This window comes from Euleptes europaea, chromosome 11 (assembly GCF_029931775.1).
Source record: "Euleptes europaea isolate rEulEur1 chromosome 11, rEulEur1.hap1, whole genome shotgun sequence".
Classification (NCBI taxonomy): domain Eukaryota; kingdom Metazoa; phylum Chordata; class Lepidosauria; order Squamata; family Sphaerodactylidae; genus Euleptes; species Euleptes europaea.
The window spans coordinates 17,474,597-17,501,539 of NC_079322.1; the positions used below are offsets into that span (position 1 = coordinate 17,474,597).

Sequence of the window (26,943 nt, forward strand, 5' to 3'; positions counted from 1 at the left end):
CGGTCTCCCCCTGCCTTTCCCCGCATTTTCCCCGCTTTTTCAGACAACTGTTTTATCTCGAATTTGAAAACGGGGGCAAAACTCGGGGAAATTCAGGGGGGAAGGCAACCTCTGGCAGTTGGAAACAGCATGCATAATCTAAACAGAGATCCGAAGTCGTCGGAAGGGTGACCGCGAGGGGTACAGCAAAGTATAAAAGGTCACAGGCACTAGGTGGCACCTTAGAACAGCAATATTGGAAGGGAAGCTGGGAGTACTGATCCGCTTGGAAGGTGATTCCTAAAATGACCAGTCAGTGGCAGCATACCAGAGGAGAAGCAAGAGAGGAAACCCCTCTGAGGGGCAGGTGAACCCAGAGAGCAGGTCGCCAGGCAGAGACTTGGGGCAGTTGCTGAGGGCCTAGGTGCCTCAGAGCACTGAACAGCATGACACTCGTGGGTCAGCGGGGCCATTCCACCACACTGATAAACCATAAATCTCATGGCCACAGTCGGCACCTTCATGCCAAGCGAAAACGCTGTGCCAATAGGACTGACCAGCCAGGGCTAGAGAATATATTTTTGCAAACTCAGGAAAACCACCAGATTTGCAGAAAAAGTTTTAAAAGTCTAAAAAAAAATGAGTGAGGGTTTTTTTTAAAATATATTTTTAAAAATATACTGAGATTTCATGGGACTACATCACAAGGTCTCAGCTATCGGGAGGGCATTTCTTCCCAGCCGCACTTAAATTATATCAAGCGAAAACATTGGCCCAATTATGGACGGGACCACACTTGGGCCACCTTCATCCACCTTTGTTCCATTGAAAAGGATCCAATCTAAATTTCTGAGAGCGGCTTTACACCTACCTTGCTGTGTCTCAAATGCCACAGCTAGACTAGAGTCAGGGTTGGTGAGGGTAGAGGCTAAGGTCTGCTTGGCTTCTATTACTTTATGGCTTAAGTTAAATCTCAATCCCCAGGGCTTGCTACCCCTGCTAGTGCAGGACAAATTCCAATCATCATGGCTAAAGGAGGTCTTCAATAATATGGCCCGGCTGGGCCTCTCTCCACATTCCCTATTAGCCATGGGTATAGGCCAAGCAGTAAGATTCCTGAAGCAAAGGGTAGAAGATATCACACGTCAAGTAGACCTGGGAAAATCTCCTTTCTTTTTATCACCAGAAAAATCCAGACACCTAGTTACACCTGCGGCTTATCTCTCCCACGTGGAACTTATTAACTATAGGAAGGCCTACACTTTAGCCTGATGCCAAGCTCTGCCATCAGCAGTTTTAGATGGAAAATATAAGAAGATCCCAAGATCTGAGAGGCTGTGCCCTTGTAGGACAGGTGACATAGAAACTATCGAACATGTATTGTTCAGATGTCTATTTTATCATGAGGCTCGTATTAGACTTATTGATCCCCTGACCGGTGGATTCCCAGATAAGTCACATGAACACATGAAGCTGCCTTGTACTGAATCAGACTCTTGTTCCATCAAAGTCAGTATTGTCTACTCAGACCGGCAGCGGCTCTCCAGGGTATCAGGTAGAGGTCTTTCACATCACCTACTCGCTTAGTCCCTTGAACTGGAGAAGCCAGGGATTGAACCTAGGACCTTCTGCATGCCAAGCAGATGCTCTACCACTGAGCCACAGCCCCTCCCCAAGTCAGCTGAGTTCCTGTCTAAGAAGCTTCTGATGGGGGAGATTCCTCATCTTTCACTCCCCACTGCTAAATTCTGCGCCATTGCTATTAAAATACCCAAAAATAGGGTGGGGGGAAAAATGTTAAACTCTTTTATACTTCTATATTTTTAGTAATCTTAAGTTGCCAAGCCACTTTTGTATCTTTTGTGTATTAATACCAGATTTCTATCAATTAATACCAGATTTTTATCAATTTTTGTAATTTGTAATAGTTTTTACAGTCTTTATCAAGTTGGACAATATGATATACTAACTTCTGGCTGGACAAATAGACCGTATTAATAAACTTGAACTTGGTCTCAGCTATCATTTTGAGTTTCTCCTACTAGTGTGGAAAGCTATGGTGAAATTCAGATTTTTTCCTATTAGATCAGGATTTTCTTTGTGATCTTTTAAAATGGACTGAGCTTGACCGTTTTGTGTCTTCTTGGACAAAGATAGTAGATGAAAGACTTTCAAGCTTACAGATTTCCTATCCAAGTTTTCCCTCAGACCTTCCTATAGTAATGAACAAGATACTCACAGCTTTAGAATGTAGGGACCATCTTGCATTATGTGGTGATGCCAAAAGGAAATGTGCTCCCTCTTCCTGGGGACAGATTATCCCATCTTTTCCAGTGCTTTCAGACTATCTAAAATTCCTAACTATTCCTCATTATTCCAACCTTTCGAAGACTTTTCTTCTTGGCCTTACCTTTCAACTAATTATTTGTCAGATTCTTAGACAGTCAATCGATCAGAGAGTCTGCCGTGTGGAAAGGCAAAGACAGAAACACCCATTTTTTATTCAATTCTGATTTATATTCGTCTTTAAGATCATCTTTTATCACTTCACTGATTTCACACTTTCCTGTTTCCCACTGCTATCATTTAGTTTTTACGCTGTCTGGTAAAGATAAGGCTATTACTCAATCCATAGCGTGGTGTAGTGTAGTGGTTAAGAGTGGTGGTTTGGAGCTGTGGACTCTGATCTGGAGAACCAGGTTTGAATCCCCACTCCTCCACATGAGCCACAGAGGTTAATCTGGTGAACTGGATTTGTTTCCCCACTCCTACGCATGAGCAGCGGACATTAATCTGGTGAACTGGATTTGTTTCCCCGCTCCTACACATGAAGCCAGCTGGGTGACCTTGGGCTAGACACAACTCTCTTTGAGCTCTCTCATCCTCAGCTATATAAAAACCAACTCTTCTTCTTCCTCATTACTTAACAGCTGCCTTGAAGATAGGCCAAACGTTATAACCAAGTTATGCCTAAGTGCTCATCTGCATACAGGTGCCGTTTTTGCACTGGAACTGGAGTTTCCTAGACAACCCCCCAAACCACTCAAGATCTCATAAAACTATTGTGTGGGATCTGCTCTGCCATTTTGCTTGCCTCTTCCATTCCAGTCTCTGTCCACGAAGGCCAGTCAACCCAGGGTTCCATTCACTTGGGATTGGGAGAAACAAATGTCTACACTTGACCACATGATTGATTTAGAAGCTACACCTGCTCCTTGTCACTGGGAACCTCCTGCTATTACAAATCAAGTGGTTTCCTATCAGCATAGCCCCATCCTTAGTTCTGCCTCTTTGTTGCACTAATGCAGGGTCTCCAAACTGGTGCCTGATAGGATTGCCAGGTCCCTCTTCACCACTGGTGGGAGATTTTTAGGGCGGAGCCTGAGGGGGTTGGGGTTTGGGGAGGGGAGTGACTTCAATGCCATAGAGTCCAATTGCCAAAGTGGCCATTTTCTCCAGGTGAACTGATCTCTATTGGCTGGAGATCAGTTGTAATAGCGGGAGATCTCCAGCTAGTACCTGGAGGTTGGCAACCCTAGTGACCGAGGGCGTCATGGTGCCCGCCAACAATGTTTCTTGTGCCTGCCAACTATTTTTAGGAAGTGGGTGGAGCCAGGAGGGGCTTTTGCCCCAAAAGACTTCTAATTGACTATTGGAGATTTGATTGGCTGTGCAGATTTTTAAAAAATGTTGCTTTGATAGCTTCTGCCAGAACAGCACAAGAATCTACACTGTTGCTGAAATTAAGGTGTTCCAGTCATTTTGTGTTTGGCTCCACCTCCTGTGGCAGCCATTTTGTTGTTGTACCCACCATGTTGTGTCAGAATTCCAGATGTACCCATAGGTTCAAAAAGGTTGAGGACCCCTGGGCTAATGTGTGACAAAACATTGGGAACTTGTATATAGAGACAGACCATAATATATATAGAGACAGTCCGTTTTTGGACTCCACCTCCCCTTTGGTGACATGGCAAGGCATGGGATGTATAGTTTATCAATCCCGTGCCCCAAAGTGTGTTAAAAATATGCTCTGCTTCCAAAATGATCTTCCAAGCAGCGCAAGGAGCTGCTGATTGAAAAACACAAGCCCGGCTTTCCTTTGGCTGTGCAGAACCAGGTGCACAATTCTTTGTATCCCTGAAACAGATTAAAGGAAATCTTTAAAATATGAATTGCCGCCAACCTGATCAAAGGAAAAACAAGAGAACTTTAAATGGACGAAAGAGCTGGGGGGGGATATGTAAAATTATTCCTTAGACTCGTACAAGAAATCTGCATTGCTAACTAGGGCTGTGATCCTCACATGAACACATGGAGCTGCCTTATACTGAATCTGATCCTTGGTCCATCAAAGTCAGTATTGTGTACTCAGACCGACAGCGGCTCTGCAGGGTCTCAGGCAGGGGTCTTTCACATCTTGCCTAGTGCCTTTAACTGGAGATGCTGGAGATTGAACCTGGGACCTTCTGCATGCCAAGCAGATGCTCTACCACTGAGCCACAGTCCCTCTTGTGCCTACTTTCTTATGCTGAAATTGGTGGGATTTGCCCGTGCACTACTGAGGGTAGGATTTGACCCTAAATATACTAAGGCTGCAATCCAGTGCAAGTTTACTTGGAAGTAAGTGCCACTCAACATAGTAGGACTGATGTATTGTCAATTAAAGTTGCATAGCATTGGGTAAACTATGATTTTTGAAGACTGATTGAGTGTATTCTCGTTACAGATGCATCGATATTTCTATTTGTTGCATGTGAGTACCCAATAATCTAGAAGGATTACAAGCACACACTTTAGCCTTGTTCCAAGTAAAAGCAACTAGTATGAAATGAAACTCTCTGCTGATAAGACGTTCATCCCACCCAGCAGTATTCATCATTCCCCCACTCCCCCAGCCCCCGCTTATATTCAGAGACGCAAGCAATATGCATTTTTAACGTGCACATTTTATCCAGCGAGAAAGAACATTTTAACTTGTTTCATTATATATCTAATAATGTGCTTCCAAGAAACAAACATGTTTTTTAAACAGGAAGTTATTAAACATAATGTTATAACTGTTCTGTACAAAGGAATAAAATGGATAGTTAGGAAGGCTTGCCATGAGTACAGTTATAAGTCATGTGGGAGCACAAATCCACACTCTTTCATTACTGTTCCAGCAAAGAAAATCAACATAATGGTATTCTACTGCTTCTTTCATACTGCCCCATTTAAATGGTAGCCCTTACTGAACTGATGGGTGCCTTTGCTGCTTTTGAAAAGGTGGCTCCATTTTATTGAATTTAATTTCAGGGCAGTTTGCCCCAAGGGTTTCATGAAGCCGATAGAGATGCTGTAAGTGCGTGCGAAATCCATGTGTTGCCCCCTTCAAATAACTACTTAGGCAGATCATGAGAAGGAGGGCAGGAAGGGTTGCCTCAGTGTTTGGTTCTGATGGTGCTTTCTTACATGCCCTGGGAAATGCCGATCGCCACTTTGGGGTTGGGAAGCAGTTTTCCTCTAGGCCAAATTGGCCAGGGATCCTGTTTTTTTTGCCATCTTCTAGGCATAAAACAGGGGTCATTGGGGTGTGGGGAAAAGGTAGTTGTGAATTTCCTGCATTGTGCAGGGGGTTGGACTAGATGACCCTGGAGGTTTCTTGCAACTCTGTGTTTCTATGATTCTATGATTGCAGGTAGCATGTGCTTCTGAGACATGTAATTAGTAGGCTCCAATACGTGTGAACATAACATCTGAAAACAACTAGCGTGAGCGATTGAATAATTCAGTGCAAGGAACAGGCACAAAGGGGGTCTTTCCTTTTCCTTCACAAGCTTCTCACCTGTCACACTTCCCCACTCGCCATCTGGTCTTTCTCTCAGGAAGGTTTATTGTTATCATCATCACCACCACCTTTAGTCATATCCTGCCTTTGTCACTGAGCCTCAAGGTGGGTTATAAAGTGTTTTAAAAATGAAATTGGCAATTGACATATTGTGTGTGTGTTAAGTGCCGTCAAGTCGCTTCCAACTCATGGCGATGAATCAACGTCCTCCCAAACACCCTATCCTTAACAGCCTTGCTCAGAGCTTGCAAACTGAGGGCCGTGGCTTCCTTGATAGTCAATCCATCTCTTGATGGGTCTTCCTCTTTTCCTGCTGCCTTCAACTTTTCCAGCATGATTGCCTTTTCCAGTGACTCTTGTCTTCTCATGATGTGACCAATGTACAACAGCCTCAGTTTAGTCATTTTAGCTTCTAGGGTCAGTTCAGGCTTGATTTTATCAAGAACCCACTGATTTGTTTTTTTGTTAGTCTATGGTATCCATAACACTCTCCTCCAACGCCACATTTCAAAAGAATCTGCTTTCTTCCTATCAGAAATGCATGTAGACTAGAAAAAAAAAACCACAATTAAACACATATCTATCAGACATCTTTCACTTGATCAGTGCATTCAAAAGCAGCTTTTCATATGAATACGGCAGATGGTCAGAGTAGACTCTTGTCTACTCTCTTGATGGGTCTTCCTCTTTTCCTGCTGCCTTCAACTTTTCCTAGCATGATTGCCTTTTCCAGTGACTCTTGTCTTCTCATGATGTGACCAAAGTATGACAGCCTCAGTTTAGTCATTTTAGCTTCTAGGGTCAGTTCGGGCTTGATTTGATCTATAACCCACTGATTTGTAATTTTGGCAGTCCATGGTATCCGTAACACTCTCCTCCGACATCACATTTCAAAGGAATCTACTTTCTTCCTGTCAGCTTTCTTCATTGTCCAGCTTTCACACCCATACATAGTAATAGGGACTACAATGGCATGAATTAACTTGATCTTGGTTGCTACACTTCAGAATCTTTTCTAGCTCCTTCATGGCTGTCCTTCCCAGTCTCAATCTCCTTCTGATTTCTTGGCTGCAGTCTCCCTTTTGGTAGTTGATGGAGCCAAGGAATAGAAAGTCTTGAACATATTGCTGTTGCATTAAACCACAGTGGTACGTCAGTTACCTTTTTTTTTAAGCCCTCTGGGGGGGTTGGCAACCGTGGTTGGTTGTGGCAAGGAAAGTATAGGGAAACTACTGCGTGAACACTGTGTTGTAGATGTCCCCACAGCAACAGAAACAGCTTGAGAAAACATCCCAGTGTCAACTAAGAGGAGGGAAAGCTCCTGGAGTAGACTGTATTCCTCCTGAATTCCTAAAAAATAACAAAGACTGGTGGGCACCTCTCCTGGCATCATTCTTTACCTACATTGATAGAACTGGACATATACCCAAGGATTGGGGTACGGTGATAGTGGTGCCCTTTTATAAGAAGGGAAGGAGAGATGACCCTGCAAATTACAGATCTATTAGTCTACTTAGTGTTATTAGCAAATTGCATGCTAAACATCTTTGTGATAAATTCTCAAGTTGGCTGGACCAGGAGGCCATAATTGCAGAAGAACAAGCTGGCTTCAGAGAGGGCAGGTCTACTATAGATCATTGTCTGATCCTCCAGCACTTAATCAAAAAATACTCCTCTAGGGGACCAGTTTCCTTGTATGCTGCCTTCATAAAGGCAGCATTTGACTCGATTTCAAGAACTAAACTTTGGGAGAAGCTAAAAGGCACATCTATAGATCGCAGGCTTTTGTACCTAATTCGTGTTCTTTACAATACTGCCCTAAGGGTTAGATGCAGCAGGCTAGGGCACCTCTCAAGTGTAATTAACACCTTTAAAGGGAGTAAGGTAAAGGAAAAGGTCCCCTGTGCAAGTACCGGGTCATTCCTGATTTATGGGGCGATGTCGCATCCTGACGTTTACTAGGCAGACTTTGTTTACAGGGTGGTTTGCCAGTGCCTTCCCCAGTCATCTTCCCTTTACCCCCAGCAAGCCGGGTACTCATTTTACCGACCTCGGAAGGATGGAAGGCTGAGTCAACCTTGAGCCGACTACCTGAAACCAACTTCCGTTGGGATCGAACTCAGGTCGTGAGCAGAGCTTGGACTGCAGTACTGCAGCTTACCACTCTGCGCCACAGGGCTCTTAGTTTAAAGGGAGTAAAGAAGGGTTGTATTCAGGCACCTAAGCTGTTCATCCCACTGTGGATGCTGCCTGGTCTGGGTTTTTCTCAGTGCCTCCAATAGAGGCTTCTTGTTAACTTTGTGCAAGGTCAGGTATTACTCTAACCCGTAAATAATTTGGAAATCGTGTGCCCTGCCATTAAAGCTAAGAATTCCTCCCCCCCCCCCCCAGGATTTAGTCACATCCTGAACAGGAACCATTTACCTGGCCAGGAGAACGTGGACTGAAATGAGCCTCTGGTTTCGAACGTTTCGTCCCCAGCGCCTTTAAAACAAAAGTCCAAATAAAATGGCAGGAGCAGATCAAACAGTAGAATCCGCCCCATGGAATCTTAGGAGTGGGGAATTCTCAGAAACAAAATGGTATTTTTCGCTTTGAAACTTGCAGCTATTAATGTAACTCCCTGAAAGAAAGTTTAACACTTTGACCATGGAATTCAAGGAAGCCTTTGATGAGATGTATGTTTGGTAGCTCAAGGCCAGGGGTAATATCTTCTGATTCCTTAGGTCTTCCTCTAACCTCTTGTTCTCTATGCACAAAGTTGAATTTTTTAGAAAGATTTGCTGGCTTCTTTGATGAAAATTGCCTGAGGAAAATACAAATGCTAATAAGAAGCAGTCTTTTTTTTTGCAGAAGTGGACGAAAGCTTTAAATAGACCCGTAATTTTTATAATGCGATAACAATGACTGGTACAGGAGAGAAAGAAAGAAAGAAAGAAAGAAAGAAAGAAAGAAAGAAAGAAAGAAAGAAAGAAAGAAAGAAAGAAAGAAAGAAAGAAAGAAAGAAAGAAAGAAAGAAAGAAAGAAAGAAAGAAGACTTGGTTTTAATACCCCACTTTTCTCTACCTTTAAGGGATCTCAAAGTGGGTTACAACCACCTTCCCCTCCCCACAACAGGCACCTTGTGAAGTAGGTGGGGCTGAGAGAGTTCGGAGAGAACTGTGACTAGCCCAAGGTCAACCAGCAGGCTTCATGTGGAGGAGTGGGGAAACCAACCCGGTTCACCAGATTAGAGTCTCCCGTTCTTAACCACTACTCCATGCTGGCTTCCAAAAGTCCACTGGTGATGAGGGGCTGGTAGAAGGATGTTGCTGATGTGAGTGGGACCACTGGAAATGTGCATCTTCCCATCCAGATGCTGTGATAATGCATTCGGATTATACTGTTTCCCAAAAAGATTGTAGATAAGTGGGTTTGTGAAAGAATACCAAGGATGGGGGGAAAGACTAGTGGAGCCTATTAGATCCTGCTGTTGTGTGGGCACTTCAGAAAATAAACCCAGCACTGCTGCTGGACAGCTGAACTGAAGACAAACGTCTCTTGTTTCAGCAGTCTGAATGGCATGAAAAAGTGCCCTGCAAGAGAAAGAAGAAGCCCCACCCTGTGAGGGAGGTGGGGCTGAGAGAGTGTGACCCAGCTGGATTCATATGGAGGAGTGGGGAAACAAATGCAGTTCACCAGATTAGCCTCTGCTGCTCATGTGGAGGAGTGGGGAATCAAACTCAGTTCTCCAGATCAGAGTCCACTATTCCAAACCACTGCTCTTAACCACTACACTTACACCGGTCTCATTTGTGCAGAAATGTCAGGTGGATCCGTCCCTTAACACCTTTCCTAAATTCCTTCTCTGGCATAAAAATTATATCCAGGTGTGCAGATGACATGACGTCTTCCTAATTTGCTATGTACAGGTACTGGTTGCGTGTATTTAAAATTAAACAACAGCCGACCCGCATGAGGATGGTTATGCCCTTCTGCACAACTAATTGCATCCCAAAAACGAAACTACATTGAGCATCACTTCAATTACAAAAGAAAAGTACACGAGGCAGGAACGATTGAACTTTGAAACAGTGACACCTCCCAGCTCCCGTTCCTCCCCTGTAATCTCCAGCCCTCAAACTTTCTTCAAAAAACAGATCAAATAAGTGTACATATGCAAAAAAAACACAGTGGTATGCAATTTTAATGAGCAGTTTGTGTTTGAAATCCATGTGACTCAAGCATGCTCTGGAAGTCAATACGCAAAGGCCGCTGTGCACCGCAGGTGGGAGTGAGCTCCCAAATTGATAGCCTCCTTGCTTTATTTGAATAGAAGCCCCGGCACTCCAGTGCGGAGGCGCCCTGGCGCTTCTGGCTGGAGTGGAGAAACATGTGGAATTCCAAGTATCTGTCGCCTGGTGTTTATGATTACATGCAGAAAGTTTGGGCAGCTAGTTCCATGTATGTGCCGATACGGAACCAGTGAAGAACATAACATGCTGGCGGCGCTCTGCCATGCTCTTGTGATCCCCCATTCATTCCAATAGGTGTTGCACGGGAGACGTGGGTCTTTCACACATGGCTCTTTCACTCGCTGACACCCCTCTGACGACTTCGGGTCTTTGTGTTGATTATGCATGCCATTTCCGACCATCAGAGGTCACCTCGCTCTCCCCCTGAGTTTCCCCGCGTTTTGCCCGCATTTTCAGAAACCTGTTTTATCTCAAATTTGATAACACGGGCAAAATGTGGGGAAACGCAAGGGGAGAGCGAGGTGACCTCTGACAGTAGGAAACGGCATGCATAATCAACACAAGACCCAAAGTTAGTAGTAGTAGAAGTAGTAGTAATAGTAGTAGTAGAAGAAGAACAAGAAGAGTTGGTTTTTATATGCCAACTTTCTCTACCACTTAAGGAAGAATCAAACCAGCTTACAATCACCTTCCCTTCCCCTCCCCACAACAGACACCCTGTGGGGCTGAGCAAGCTCTAAGAGAACTGTGACTAGCTCAAGGTCACCCAGCTGGCTTCATCCAGTTCACCAGATTAGAGTCCACCAGTCATGTGGAGGAGTGGGGAATCAAACCCGGTTCTCCAGATTAGAGTCCACCACTCCTAACCACTATTCTTAACCACTACACCACGTTGGCTGTCAGAGGAGAGGTGGCAGCGAGTGAAACAGCCATGCATAAAAGACCGTTCTCTAGGAATGCTGTGTAATCAATAACAAGAAATCTGGATTATTTTTTAAATCATTTGCCCCCCCCTCCTTTTCTATCTAAAATTCAAGGCAGCAGAGAGAGAGAGAGAGAGAGAGAGAGAGAGAGAGAGAAAGAGTACAATCCTAAACAGAGTTACCCATATAGGCCAATAGGTTTAGAAGGGTGTAACCACTACGCCACAAAACAATTTCATCCCCATAGAAAGTTAGTGTCATGTCCCTAACACTTAGTTTTCTGTGAGGAGGAAATGGTTGTAGAGAGGAGCATTTTCAGTTAACACCACAGTGAAAATTAGGCCTGTATATGTGCAGCCCATGTGTTGGATCCAAAGTTTCCGTTCTGCCAATGATGTAGTCTTCTCTAATACAGAGAGCTTTCCAACAATGCACGGGGCCTTCCCATTGTAATGCCAGGTTCACTCCCCAGCACCTCCAGTTAAAAAGGATCAGATAGTAAATGATATGAAAGACCTCTGTCGGCGACCCTGGAGAGCTACTGCCAGTCAAAGTAAACAGGTTGGTTCCCCCCCTCCTCCACATGAAGCCAGCTGGGTGACCTTGGGCTACTCACAGTTCTCTCCGAACTCTCTCAGCCCTACCTCACAAGGTGTCTGTTGTGGGGAGAAGAAGGGAAGACGATTGTAAAACAGTTTGATTCTCCTTAAAAGGTAGAGAAAATTGGCATATAGAAGAAGAGGAAGAAGAAGAGTTGGTTTTTATATACCGACTTTCTCTACCACTTAAGGAAGACTCGCCTTCCCTTCCCCTCCCCACAACAGACACCCTGTGAGGTAGGTGGGGCTGAGAGCTGTGACTAACCCATGGTCACCCAGCTGGCTTCATGTGTAGGGGTGGGGAAACAAATCCAGTTCACCAGATTAGCCTCCACCGCTCATATGGAGGAGTGGGGAATCAAACCCGGTTCTCCAGATCAGACTCCACCGCTCCAAACCACCGCTCTTAACCACTACACCACGCTGGCTCTTCTAACTGCCATCAAGGAACAACTGACTTATGGTGACCCCAGCAGGGGGCTTTCAAGGCAAGTGAGTAGCAGAGGTGGTTCGCCATTGCCTTCTTCTGCAGAGTCTTCCTTGGTGTTCTCCCATCCAAGTACCGACCTTGTTTCACTTCTGACATCTGATAACATTGGGCTCTGCCATGCCACCTTCCTTCCCAACCCTTTAATAATACCCCCAAATTGGCAAGAAATGGGCTACCGCATACTGCCCGATTATCGAGCCAGATTGATACAGACCCAGAAAGTCAGCTTCATCCCACAACATCTTCCACAGATATTGTGTGTCCATAATACTTGTCCTTATGTAAACTGTTTTGCTTGGTTTTGTTTTCCTGTGCTGGATCATAGAATCATTTCTGATAGCCTTTGGTGATCTTCTAATGTAGCACTCTTTCTGTAGGGATAATTCACCCGGATTATGCCTGTGATGATAAATGAGATGTCAGGAAGAAGTAAATTCTGCTTGAGGAGGTTTATAAATTTTTGAGAAAATGGTCACTGCTACAGCGACGGCGATGCATTCATCAAGAGGTCACTGTGTAATAGCTACGGGTCAGATCTAATTTAATATGGCTGCAATTTCTTCCCAAACGTGCAATTGAATTCTGGCTATAAAAGTATGGGATTCCCTTTCAAATTATTGGAACTCTTATGAGTTTATGCTAAAAAGTACCTGATACGGCTTACTTTTCTTTGGAACTAAGTGCTATAAAAATCAGAGGAAATGATTTCCAAGTACGACTGGGTGTGTCAGTTCCGACACTGTGTTTCAGAATGCAGTTTTCTGATTTTGGTTTCTTACAGTAATTCAGTTTGTTCTTGTTTTAAATTGATCCTTAACATCAGTAGAGGTTGCCCAGCTGAAACTGGCCATCACAAAAGCAACAGCTCTTCCTCCACACCTGTAATCTGAACACTTTGTTTAGATTACACTTAACAAAATACTTTGTTTTAGGGCCAGTTCACACATTACAGAGTCCTTGTGTTCCCCCTTTGTCTGTAGGGTTGTCATTTACCCTGTTCTGTTAGGGAACCTCCCGGCAGCACTCCCTGTCCCAGGGGTAGGGGGGATAGTGTCCATTGATGCCTGGACATCATTTCCAGTTTCAGAACAGGAAGTGACATCAAGACACTCAAGGTAATTTAAAAAATCTCTGTGGTAAAAACCACAGAGATTTTTAAAATTTCTTGAGCGTCATGAAATTCTTGGAGTGTTGTGACGTGACTTCCTGATCTGAAACAGGAAGTGATATCCCAGAAATCTCCCCCATCCCCTCCAGTGATCCCAGAATTGCCAGTTGAGGGGATGATAACCCTATTTGTCTGGTTGAAAAGTCTGGGAGTTCCAATCTTGGGACTTCCTTCCCAGGTACATGCAGGCCTGATTCAGATTGGGGCTTACCATGCCACGCTCCCAACCTGAACCACAACAACCAACAGCATAGATTTCTGTTTGCTAGATAATGTTCCCAACCTGAAGCAACCCCAGGGAACTGCTATTTCTGTGTCAGCATTTCAGCAAAGAACAGGTGTGTCCCTTGCTTCTCTGAGGGCCAGCTTGGTGTAGTGCCAGCATGGTGTAGTGGTTGAGAGTGGTGGACTTTAATCTGGAGAACTGGGTTGGTTTCCCCACTCCTCCTCATGAAGCCAGCTGGGTGACCTTAGGCTGGTCACAGTTCTCTCGGAACTCTCTCAGCCCCACCTACCTCACAAGGTGTCTGTTGTGGGGAGAATAAGGGAAGGCATTTGTAAGCCGGTTTGAGACTCCTTAAATGTAGAGAAATTCGGGGTATAAAAACCAACTCTACTTCTACTTGATCTGGTCAACCACCATGTATATTCTCACAGGTGTTCTTGGGTGCCATGTAAGCAGTCCAATTCTAGCTGTTCAAGTATTTTAGGGTTCATTGTCTGCTTATGTTTACTGATGGTTAGTGAAGATCAAGTTTAAGACCAATCCTTATGAGGGAAACCTTCACAGCCATTTTGATTGTCATTGGGTTTCAAGCCACTGTGAAAGAAATGAGTCGCAAGCTGATTCCATTGCCACAAGGCATATTTTTCAAGCGTTCCGTTCGGTCCTATTTTCCTCATAACGCAGACTAAATTTAATTAATTAACTCTGTACTTTTTAGTGCTTGCTAATCAAAATAATACATTAGTATGATCCCAAAAAAAACCCCACCTCCAGACAAATAGGAAGCAGTATGAACAAAACAATGTGAAAAGCTCAGTCTTGTTTTAGATTAAGCACATGGGGAGGGGACCCTTTGGATGTTTTCTTCATAAGGCTGAACTTAGGCATTGATCTTTATTTTCCATCACCAGACATGAAATGAGAATGGAAAAAGAACCGAATCAATTTTTTCTGATTGATCAGAGGTTTTTTTCTTTCTTTCCAGAATGGGTTTAATAAGATAAAAATCAATGCAGCCACATTATATACCATGTTTTTTATCCACGGTAGCATTAATTAAAGTACGGTCAGACTTGGGTTCAAAAGCGAAAATGTTAATGCTCTTTTCAGGCTTTCCAATTTGGAAGCAGCAGACACATTAAAGGGAATAATTAAGCCAGGTTGCTTTTGCTTTCCCTTTCTTTTCTTGTTCTTTTTTTCTTTTTGGCTTTTTAACTCGAAAGCCTCAAGGTACATCATGGTGCATAGCACCTCGCCTGTTTGCAGCTGAGACATGGGATCTGTGCTGCTGTGATAGCCAGATGGGTACAAGCATACCTTGGAGATATTGCAGGTTCAGTCCCAGATCACCACAATATTTTGGGTTCTTTTTGCTTTCCCAGTGCAAATAAAAGTTATGTTTACACTATAGTGTAGTCTATTAAGCGTGGAATAGCATCATGTCTATAAAAGATGTACTGTAATAATAATGAAAAAGTTTGAAATATTGCAAGAATTACTAAAATGATACACAGAGACACAAAGTAAGCACATGCCGTTGGAAAAATGGCACCAATGGATAGGGTTGCCAGCTCCAGGTTGGGAAATACCTGGAGATTTTGGGGCGGCGCCTGAGGAGGGCAGGGTTTGGGGAGGGGAGGGACTTCAATGCCATAGAGTCCAATTGCCAAAGTGGCCATTTTCTCCAGGGGAACTGATCTCTATCAGCTGGAGATCAGTTGTAATAGCAGGAGATCTCCAGCTAATACCTGGAGGTTGGCAACCCTACAGATAAGACTTGCTTGAAAACGCAATATCTGCAAGGCGCAATAACGCCAGGTATACCTGTATTGGCTGTGACCTCATGTGCAGTAGCCACTGGTGGAAGCAGATTTTATACTGCCGTTGTCACCAATGCAGTGCCATTTTGAAGGTTTGCAGTGGATCCCAAGCAGACTCGGTGTGCGATTTCACTATCTCATTGCTTTAGCTCATGTTGCAGTGCTGCAGCTTCACTGTTTCATGGTTCTTCTCTTTTACTCTGATCTTCCAGCTAACTTCTGGCCCAGTAAATCCCTAGTAACATTATTTGGACGCATCTATTTTTCGTAGAGTGAATATGATGTTACTTAGTATGATACCAGATACTATCATGACTCAAAGATCATTTTTAATCTATGCCACCACAGCTGCAAGATTGATTTATGCAGCTAAATGGAAATCACCGGACATTCCAGATAAAAAAGATTGGATTAAAAAAATGTTGGAACTGGAGGAAATGGCGAAATTTATGGCACTGATAAATCAAAAAGATAATATGCAATTTATGGGAGAGTGGGAGGCTTGGAGAAGTTATTGTGAAAATGAATTGCAACTGGGGAAACTTGAAGGTTACTCTTTGATCTGATCCATTTTATATCAATTTTAGGGATGTGTATACATCAGAATGCATAGTTATTATAATAGGATTGAATACAAGACAGATAACAAGTATATTTGAATTAAGTATATACATGAATTTTTGTATTTGGTTTTGAAATAAAATACATTTGTAAGTATATTACAATATTAGGATTAGAACTATATCAAAAGAGTATACAAATTTATAATGAGATAGACGGAGATGGAGGGGAAGTCACATAGTTTATTTAAACATGTTAATTGTATTTTCAACAATAATCGTTTGTTTTTCTATTTTAATGACTTTTACTAATTGCTGATTTGTTTGTTTATATAAGTTGAAAAAATAATAAAAATTATTATATAAAAAAAGAAAACTTAGGGAGGCAAGGTGGCAAGTGGGGTTGCTGATGCTGGCACTGAAGGGAGCTATAAAGGGATTCTCCATAGTGACCGTAGCAGCTGTCAGAACTAGTTGCCCTGATAAACTACACGCTGCCTGCGAATCAGCCTCCCTGTGTTAGAGGCACCTGGTTGGCCACTGTGTGAACAGACTGCTGGACTTGTTGGGCCTTTGGTCTGATCCAGCATGGCTCTTATGTTCTTTTTTTCCCCTTAATGGACAATCAACAATAGATATATACATAATCATGTAAAATCACGCAAAACACTTTACAGCTCTACATCAGTAACTCCTTCTCACTTAACCAAAACTGTATCTTATTACAAAATGGACATTTCTATTCTTTGAATCGTTCTTGTCCATAATAGGTCTACGCTATTAATATCTTCTTTTTTGGTAAGCGGTTAACTTCACTAAAACATAGACCTCTTTTATTTTCGATATCTAATCATGTATCTTAGGGGAAGCTTTCTGATTTCACTGCCTAGCAAAGAGCATTCTGGCTGCAGTTATCATATGTCAAGCAACTATCCGTTGATCTCTCGGAATATCAGGAAAATAATTCAACAACAAGGTTTCTGGCTTAAATGGCTCTTATGTTCTTACGCTCAGAAGCCTCCAGGTACCAGTTGTGGCTGCTTCCACAGCTATCTGAGATAATCCCACTTCCAGCCCCCTTCAGAGCCATTCCCATCACCTCTTGCCTATGTTCCCTGTGCCATCATCTGGCTCCTTTGGGAGAAAGAAACAAGGAAACCACCGCAAAAGGAAATGCCTTATTTTGCTCTGCCTAAAGAAACTGGCATGGCCATCAGATACATTTATAGGTTTTCTTATCGTGAAGGACCACAACACCAAGGATTGAATTATATTTAGACTCTATTTTAAAAATTGTATTTATTTTATTCTATTTATTTATTTACAAACTATACTATGCCAATAAAGGTATTTGAATTTGAATTTGAATTTTATTGTGAAGGCTCAGGTTGAAAAAAGAGAGAAATGTATCCAAAGCTCATCAAAGTTGTCATGCCTGTTGATAATTAACTCTGATTCGAAGTAGGTTGGTTAAGTCTCACAGCATCTTCCTTGAACGGGTGCTGTTTATCCTACTTTGTTGCACTTTGTTTATCTGCACCCCGTAAGAGGCTGGTCTAGTCCCAGACACAAGGGCTCCCACCTGAATGATTTGCAGCACATCTGTCTGCTACAACTTCTCCCTCTGCTGTGATTTTGGTTATAACTATCTCTAGAAATGTTTTTTCCTGCCTTGTGAATCCAAAGAAGTGAGCTCTGACTCATTCAAGCTCAGCAGCCATTGCAAGGACAGAAAGGTGGGATATAAATTTTGTAAATAAATGAATAAGCTCATGTTGGAATAAATGTGGTCATTCTTAAAGGTGCCACTTGATTTCAGCTTTACTTTGCTATAGCAGACAACCCTTTTCAAAGTCCTTCTGACTTTGGGAAGTCCGCAATACCAGTGAATTCCAGAACTCAGGTTGAAGCAGCTAAGAATGCTTGCGGTTGCACTAGGGTTGCCAACCTCCAGGTACTAGTGGGAGATCTCCTGCTATTACAGCTGATCTCCAGCCAATAGAGATCAGTTCACCTGGATAAAATGGCCTCTCTGGCAATTGGACTCTATGGCATTGAAGACCCTTTCCTCCCCAAACCCCGACCTCCTCAGGCTCCTCTCCAAAAACCTCCCACCAGTGGTGAAGAGGGACCTGGCAACCCTAGGTTGCACCTTAGCAGTCTGAACTAAACCTTGAGCTGGATTGCCCAGGTTAGCCCAGTCTTGTCAGATCTCACATGCTAAACAGGGTCGGCCCTGGTTAGTATTTGTATGGGAGACCACCAAGGAAATCCAGGGTCACAATGCAGAGGCAGGCTTAGGCAAACCACTCTCTTGCCTTGAAAACCCTATGGGGTCTCCGTAGGGTTGCCAGCTCCAGGTTGGGAAATACCTGGAGATTTTTGGGGTGGAGCCTGAGGAGGGCGGGGTTTGGGGAAGGGATGGACTTCAATGCCATAGAGTCCAAAGTGGCCATTTTCTCTAGGTGAACTGACCTCTGTCGGTTGGAGATCAGTTGTAATAGCAAAAGATCTCCAGCCACCACCTGGAGGTTGTCAATCCTAGGTCTCTGTAAGTTGGCTGCAACTTGAAAGCACTTTAGACACACACACATACACACACACACACCTGCAGACTGAACTGATTGTGTATGTGCTCTCAGTAGACCATCAGAATTCCAAGGGGTCTCAGCTTTCAATACTGTAGTTCCATCTGAATGCGCAGGTTACCTGTTTGAGCCATCTGGCTAGCACTGCCCATGCTTGGTAACATCTGAAAATTCTGATCCTGAATAATTTTATTATAGATAAAAATTCCAGAGGCAAGGGTTCTGCCTTAGCACACCACAGTCAGAAAGACAAAGGGTCCTGTAGCACGTTAAAGACTAATGAATTTACTGCGGCATTAATAAATATGGTTTTTTTAAGGTAGAAAAAGATGGGGCCACACAAAAACATAATGAAGGCTAAAAAGAACACAATAATTGGTGCAAGAGAATTATATTTTAATAAATTCTGTAGCCTCTACGCATTTCGCATGAACTTCATCAGGGGGATCTTTCTCCACTTCAGAGCAATCAAGCCATCAAGATCCCCCTGAGGAAGCTCATACAAAACGCATAGGGATTACAGATTTTATTAAAATATAATTCCCTTGCACCAATATTTTTTTCCCTGGTTTTTATTTTTTTAAGGTTCCACAAGACTTCCTTGTTTTATTAAATGTATTGTGGCAGATATCAGATTTATTGCCTTCATGGTGGCTTACATAATCCTCCTCCATTTTCTCCTCACAACAACAGCCCTGTGAGGCTGGTTAGTCTGAGAGTGTATGACTGGCTCAAGGTCACCCAGCGAGCTTCCACGGGCAGAGAGGGGATTCGAACCGGGTTCTCCCAGATTCCAGTCCGACACTCTAACCACTGCACCACCCTGGCTCTCGATATCAAATAGATCTCTATCTGTTCATTTTTTTCCTACTTTGCTTCTCCTTCCAAATATCATACCCATAGTCTATTTGAAAGCTTTAAAAAGAAGAAAATAATTTCAAGGCAGCCAAATAACACATTATTTACTGATGCCATGCATTGCACTTAAAGGGGGGAGGAGGAGGCTACACTCCAGTTATTCTCTTTTCCTTTGCACTTGCGAGACACAACCCAAGGGAGGTAGTATTTTAAGAGCAGTTGTCAGCCGCAAAGACCTTTTGCAAAATGTAGCATTATCTATTGTCTTCTTTTCTGTTGCTCTCTTATTTGATGGTATGTGACGTTAGGCCAGCTACAGCACACGCGGAGACCTTCTGACGTTCCCAGCGGAATTCTGTCCAAAGATACAGGGGGGTCTTTTGCACGTTATCAAATCACAGAGCTTCATCTCTGCCCCATGCCAAAGGGTCAACTTAGCATTATTTTCACTATCATTTCTGTTTCGGACAGTTCCCTTCAGTTTCAGATGAAGCAGCCAGCCTCCCAACTCTGAGTAATGTCTAGCAACAAGCACAGATTTTCATCAGTCGCCTAACCAAGTGACATTTATGTCATATCCGGCCCTCATGACAATTGAGTTTGACACCCCTGCTCTAGAATTTGCCACCAAGCAAAAATATCTAGGTGCATTTTAGCAAAAATGTGTAGGTTGAATAAACATAAACATTTTTTCTTCTTCACTGTATTTATTCACATGTGTTATTTTTTTTTAAGTTCAGAAGCTTTTACCTGCTTATAATGAACGCCTTCCTTCAACCAAATAACAGCTTCCTAAAATTACCCCTTGTTCCCCTTTCAACATTTGCTTCCTTGTTCACCATCACAGTATCTAAGAGGAGATGTTGTTGAGGATGATGTTGTTATGGATAAATTCATATGATTTTATGACAAAACAGACTTGTCCGGTTTCAAGTTGGCAGTAAAGCAACGCCAAGCTACATCCTGGAAGGAGGATGGCATTTTAAACTGATCAATGGGGGATGAAGGAGTAGAATTAACCTATAGAGACGGCCTTTTGGTCATCCTGTGGCTGTCTCTGATCCTCTCGGTGGTGGGCCCTCAAAGGTGCTGCTGCTCCTCTCACATCCTGCCCAATGTTCAGGACACACATGGGATTGAGCGCCACGAGGCATTCGTCTCTACTTAGTGATTGGTTAAAAGTCTTCTTGGATGTAATTTAGAATGTGTACCCTAAATTCTGATTGGCCCAAGAAGGGAACCCAAACGAGAGGGAAACCCATAAATAGCGGAGTCAGAGGTAAATGTTTTGATCAAGATTTGTCAAGTCTTCTTCTCACCTTTGTCTTGTGGGAAGCTTTCGATCCATCTCCCAGAGGGAGAGAGGCTTCCCCATTGTAAGTAGATCTAGCTACCAACTGCATCTTCCTTGTTATATTCTAGAATTTTGTGTTATTCTACCTGACATAGATCCTTGAGCTGTAGCATGGTGTGGTATAGCCTAATCTCATCTGATCTGGGAAGCTAAGTAGGGTTGGTATTTGGTTGGGAGACCACCGAGGAAGACTCTGCAGAAGAAGACAAAGGCAAACTATCTCTGCTTCCCACTTGCCTTGAAAGTCCCTTGCTGGGGTCACCATAAGTCAGCTGTGACTTGATTGCTCGTGCACGCACAAATACACACACACACACACACACACACACACACATATATATATATATATATATACACAGAGCACTTTTCCAAATATGTGTATTTTTAGTATGTATGTTTAGTCAATAAAACTTATAAAATCTGGTATCTGGTCTGGAAGAGAACTATTGGGGCAAATGCATTCATTTGCCAGCTACTCTAGTCAAAACTCAGCCTTAAGGGGCTGAAAGGAAAAGGGGATGAGAGAATGCAAACCTCATTTCTCTCACACACATATACAAATGCTCAGGTGACATTCTAATGGAAAATAGACAATCTGACTAACTGCAGCCTACCTAATATTGTGACCAGTCCAACCATACCATCAGTCCAGAAGTGAGACTGGTCTAAAAAGTATCAGCAGTTCACAATTACCGTAATAAGCATCTCCTATTGATGGGACTGGAAAAGACAGTCATGCTAGGAAAAGTTGAGGGCAGCAGGAAAAGAGGAAGGCCCAACAAGAGATGGATTGACTCAATAAAGGAAGCCACAGCCTTCAATTTGCAAGATCTGAGCAAGGCTGTCATGGCCCTTTCTTGCATTCTCAAGATAGTGCCGATCATCACTTTGGGAAGCAATTTTCCTCCAAGCCAGATTGCTAGGGATCTTGGAAGGAGGGGGGTTCCCATCTTCTGGGCATGGAGTAGAGGTCACTGAGGGTGTGGGGGAAGGTGGTTGTGAATTTCCTGCATTGTGCAGGGGGTTGGACCAGATAACCCTGGTGATCCCTTCCAACTCTATGATTCCATGAAAGGAGCTTTTTATATTGTCTTCCTAACTGTGGAGTGCAGAGCTGAGACCTAAGTCGGCGTGTGGGGGGCGAGCAGCTGATGTTAGGAATGTAACCTGTAACAGCCAGGAGGGGATGTGGCTCATTGGCAGAACATCTGCTTTGCATGAAGATCCTGGGTTCAATACCCATCATCTCCAGCTAAAAAGAATAGGTAGTAGGTGATGTGAAAGACCTGTGCCTGAGACCCTGAAGAGCTACTGCCGGTCTGAGTAGTCAATACTGACTTGGATGGACCCAGAGTCTGATTCAGTATAAGGCAGCTTCATGCATTCAAGTTTTAGGAAGGGGCTGTAGCTCAGTGGTAGAGCATCTGCTTGGCACACAGAAGGTCCCAGGTTCAATCCCTGGCATCTCCAGTTATAGGGACTAGGCAAGCAAGCGATGTGCAAGACCTCTGCCTGAGACCCTGGAGAGCCGCTGCCGGTCTGAGTAGACAATACTGACCTGGATGGACCAAGGGTCTGATTCAGTAGAATGCAGCTGCATGTGTAGACACAGCTGAGATGAGCAGGTAGGTGATGTTTGGATCAACGGGTCGGAGTATCAGTCACGCCTGTTTTTTTTGGGTTTTTTTAACAAGGAATATTTTTCTGCTGAAAAGTAGAACTTACTCTATAAAGGTCTTACTCTTTCAAAGTTTATAACGTTATATTTTCAAAAAAGAAGAAGAAGCACTCTTTTAAAAGATTCTTAGATGGGGCAAATCTGTTTACTAGGTCGGGAGGCATGGCATATCCACTGGCCCTTTCCTGAGTATGGCCTTAAGCAGGATATAAATATTGAAACAATTATAATAAAGGCTGCAATCCTAAGAATTCTTTCCTGGGAGTAAATTCCACTGAATAACATGGGAGTTATTTCTGAGTAGACCTGATGAGGATTGTTCAGTGTGTGTTAATGGACATAGTACCAGAATGTTGGGTCATCTGCTTTAGCTGGAGGGTGAGAGATTCAAAACAGATAAAAGGAAGTATTTCTTCACACAATGCATCATTAAATTGTGGAACTGCCTGCCCCAGGATGTGGTGATGGCTGTCAACTTTGAAGGCTTTCAGAGGGGAGTGGACATGTTCATGGAGGAGAGGGGTATTCATGGATACTAGTAAAAATGGATACTAGTCATGATGCATGCCTATTCTGTCCAGGATCAGAGGAGCATGCCTATTATATTACATGCTGTGGAACACAGGCAGGACAATGCTGCAGTCGTCTTGTTTGTGGGCTTCCTAGAGGCACCTGGTTGGCCACTTTGTGAACAGAGTGCTGGCCTTGTTGGGCCTTGGTCTGATCCAGCAGGGCTTTTCTTATGTTCTTATGACATGAAAATGCAAAAAGCTCTGAGGTTTGTCTCTTAAACAGAAGAGGGATCACACTTTCAGAGGATCACAGGAATGTTAGAGAAAGAGAAGGCGTTCCAGGCCAGGCAGCCCAATCCTATGTGTGTTTTCACGGCAACTAAGCCTGCTGGAACTTATCCCTGCGCATCGGAATGTAGCATTAGACACCTCATATTCTGTACAATGACTTAATTGTTCAGATTTGCGATAAATATGGATGTCTTCTGTTTTGCCTAAAAGTTGGTGGCTTGCACGGTGCTGTGTGTCATAATCAGGGCGAAAGCTAAATCAAAGTTCTTTGATGTGTTTCCAGGGAAAGCACAAACTACATGTGAACACTGGCCTAGAGGGCAAATGGTGCGGCCTCATTCCTGTCGGGAGCGCTTGCAATGACGTCACCACAACAGGCCTAAAATGGAACCTCAGTAAGTAAGCCATTTTGATGCTACAAGATTGGTGTGTGTAGATACTGGGTTAGATCCAATCAGCTTTTCTGCTGGTGAAAAAAAAAAGGGGGGGGTCTTCTTTGGCCAACCAAAAAGGCTATTCTGGGGCTCATGGGACACCTACATACGAAAGCTGTGTGGGACAGGGGTATGGTTGCCCACCTCCAGGTCCCTACCTGGGCAACCACTAGGGTTGCCAGGTCCCTCTTCGCCATCAGCGGGAGGTTTTGGCCAGAGCTTGAGGAGGGCAGGGTTTGAGGAGGGGAGGGACTTCAATGCCATAGAGTCCAATTGCCAAAGCGGCCATTTTCTCCAGGGGAACTGATCTCTATTGGCTGAAGATCGGTTGTAATAGCTGGAGGTCTCCAGCTAGTACCTGAAGGTTCAATATTAAGAACAGCACACTTGCTCAATAAATTAACTAAAGTCAATTTTATAGATACACTAATAGACCCAAATAAAATTCTTCAGGTATTGCATTCAATTTCTATATTCATTCCTATTTATAATACATAGCAATAATCATATATAACAAAAAATAGGAGTTACCATCACACCACCTTACTGTTATCCAACAGTGTCTTGTCAATTTTCATAAAGCAAATTATATCAAATCAAATCAATTTCAAACACTTAATACACCAATTCCATAGTTTTTGGGGGAAAGTTGTAGTCCTGAGTATAAGTATACTTATAGTCTCTGAATAAATTTCACAAAACCACCTCATGAAAGTCTTCAGCTGAGGCTCTTATTCTTCCGATGATTCGCCAGAGCATAAGGTCGTGCTATCTCTCAAAGGGGTAACAAGGGCATTGCCCAATCCTCAAAGGGAAATCCTGGTGTTCGTAAAGTGTAGCAAGAGTTTTTTTTAGAATAGTCTTATATTAATTCAAATGAATTACAGAGAGTGTAAATGCATTTACACTCTCTGTAATTCATTTGAATTAATATAAGATTAAATGCAATATACTGTTAGTTGTATAACATGTAGTCCTGGAAGTTATTGTTATAGATATTTGATATCGTGCTAAACTACGGACAAGCTGATTAAAGTTCTATGAAACATGTTAAGATATCCGGAGAGCACGTTCTTGTCTGATAGACCCGGACTATTCTAAAAAAAAGCTCTTGCTACGCTTTACGAACACCGGGATTTCCCTTTGAGGATTGGGCAACGCCCTTGTTACCCCATTGAGAGACAGCACGATTTTACGCTGTAGTGAATCATCGGAAGAATAAGAGCCTCAGCTGAAGACTTTCATGAGGTGGTTTTGTGAAATTTATTCAGAGACTATAAGTATACTTATACTCAGGACTACAACTTTTTTCCAAAAACTATGAAATTGGTGTATTAAGTGTTTGAAACTGATTTGATTTGATATAATTTGCTTTATGAAAACTGACAAGACACTGTTGGATAACAGTAAGGTGGTATGATGGTAACACTCCTATTTTTTGTTATATATGATTATTGCTATGTATTATAAATAGGAATGAATATAGAAATTGAATGCAATACCTGAAGAATTTTATTTGGGTCTATTAGTGCATCTATAAAATTGACTTTAGTTAATTTATTGAGCAAGTGTGCTGTTCTTAATATTGAATTACCATTCCAGCACCATTGTGTGTTTATCTTGATAGTACCTGGAGGTTGGCAACCCTAGCAACCACCCAGAATTACAGTTGATCTCCAGATGATGGAAATCAGTTCACCTGAAGAAAATGCTTGTTTGGGCAGGTGGAATCTATGGCATCATACTCCGCTGAGCTCCCTTACCTTCCCAAACCCTACATTCCCCAGGATTTACCCCCTAAATCTCCTGAACATGGCACCCCTACTTAGGCTTTAATAAGGAAGGGAATTGGGTGCTACTGAGTGGAATAGCTGGCTGGATCCAACCCACAATTCTATTTAATTTTAAGGTACTTTCCTGATGATACCGAGGTTGTGCGTGAATGTACAATGAGGAATCTGCGATAGTTATTGACCTCTGTGTGGAGACCCAGTTAGAAGTCCCCCAGCAAATACTTTTATAGCTCACCTGTTCTTGGATGGGCAGCAGTTTGTACAACTTGGTTGTATGAGCATAATAGAGCATATTGGCTAGTGTGGTAGTATGAACATAACAGTACATTTTGGCTAGTGTCTGTGTCGTACCATCCGGTAAAGCACACTAGCTTGAGTCCACAGTACCATGGAGTAGCTTTTGCACATTGATAGAGATTTTGGGCGTCTCCCTTGTTCTTCAGAACCTCCTGAAAATATATATTCATTTTCATTCAGTATTGATTTCAAAATCAATTGAATTGTACCGCCGCTGGTATAAATTTATAATGTCTTGCTGTTGTGTATCAGAATTTGTATTTCCATGCCGGTTTTGATGTTTTTGTATTTTTTTTATTAGATTTTTTAAGTCGCCACTCAACCAAAGTGTCTCATGGCAACTTACAACATTAAAACAGTATAAATGGGTTTAAAACAACATAAAAACAAATAACAAATGTAGAATATTAACATTAAAATATTAAACTGTTAAAATTGTGGCTAGCACCATCCCACTAAGAAAAAAACCCAAACAGGTGGATTACACTCCAAAGGCTAACCTAAACAATTCAGCCTTGTATGCCCTATCCAGCAGAGTACGGGTATCATCTGAGAGTGCATTCCACAGGGTAGGGGCCACAAGCGAGAAGGCCCTTCCTCTGGTTACGGCTAACCACACCATCCTGGGGCCATAGAAAAAGTATGAATGATACACTCTTGTTGCTTGAGGAAAAGGCCATAATTGACCCTACGTTTTACTGGCATTTTCAAGCAGATTCCCAGGCCTTACCTTGCTCTGTACCTTGCTGAGCTTGGTGATCAAACTCCCTTTTGAGGCCAGAGCCGAAAGGTTAAGCTGAATGCAGAGCATTGGTGAAGAAATCAGTCATTGAATCCAGTGTATTTACATTGTCTCGTAGCCTCCTGGAAAACAATGGAAATGCTAATGGGGATGCAAGGGTTGCTGTACATGGTATAATTAGAGCCTGGAGTTCTCCATTGCTATTCAGGTCTGAAAGGTCAGGTGAACGCAATGCTTTGAGGAATGAATCAGAGTTTGGCAGGTCTCATGTGCACAACGGGCAAGAAGGGTTCAGTCTGTATAACAGAATTCTCTTCCTCCCTGGCTTGGTCCAATCTTATGGTTTCCTTCCTGAAGATGTCTGATTTGTAGTATTGTAGTATTTGTTTTGGGGAGGGGAATTTCTTTTTCCAAAAGTCACTTTTTTAGATATAGCCATTCCTCTTGTTCTCTTTTTTTCTCTTTTAAAAGAGGGTTCTCTCTTTCATTTTGTTATTCTTTTCTCTTTGAAGAGAAATCAGTGCACCCTTTTTTAACTTCAGCCCTTATTGGGCGGGGGGAGTTGACGT

The 26,943-nt window shown here is 42.9% G+C and overlaps 1 protein-coding gene across 1 annotated transcript in view; it reads left to right on the top strand.

The window, feature by feature from the left end:
• The window catches only part of TPK1 (thiamin pyrophosphokinase 1), a 361,399-nt gene that overhangs the window by 242,057 nt on the left and 92,399 nt on the right, over positions 1–26,943 (top strand). Inside the window, exon 8 of the mRNA XM_056857037.1 lies at positions 23,392–23,503. Within this exon, the coding sequence (XP_056713015.1) occupies positions 23,392–23,503 (112 nt within the window). The remainder of the gene's footprint in view (positions 1–23,391; positions 23,504–26,943) is intronic.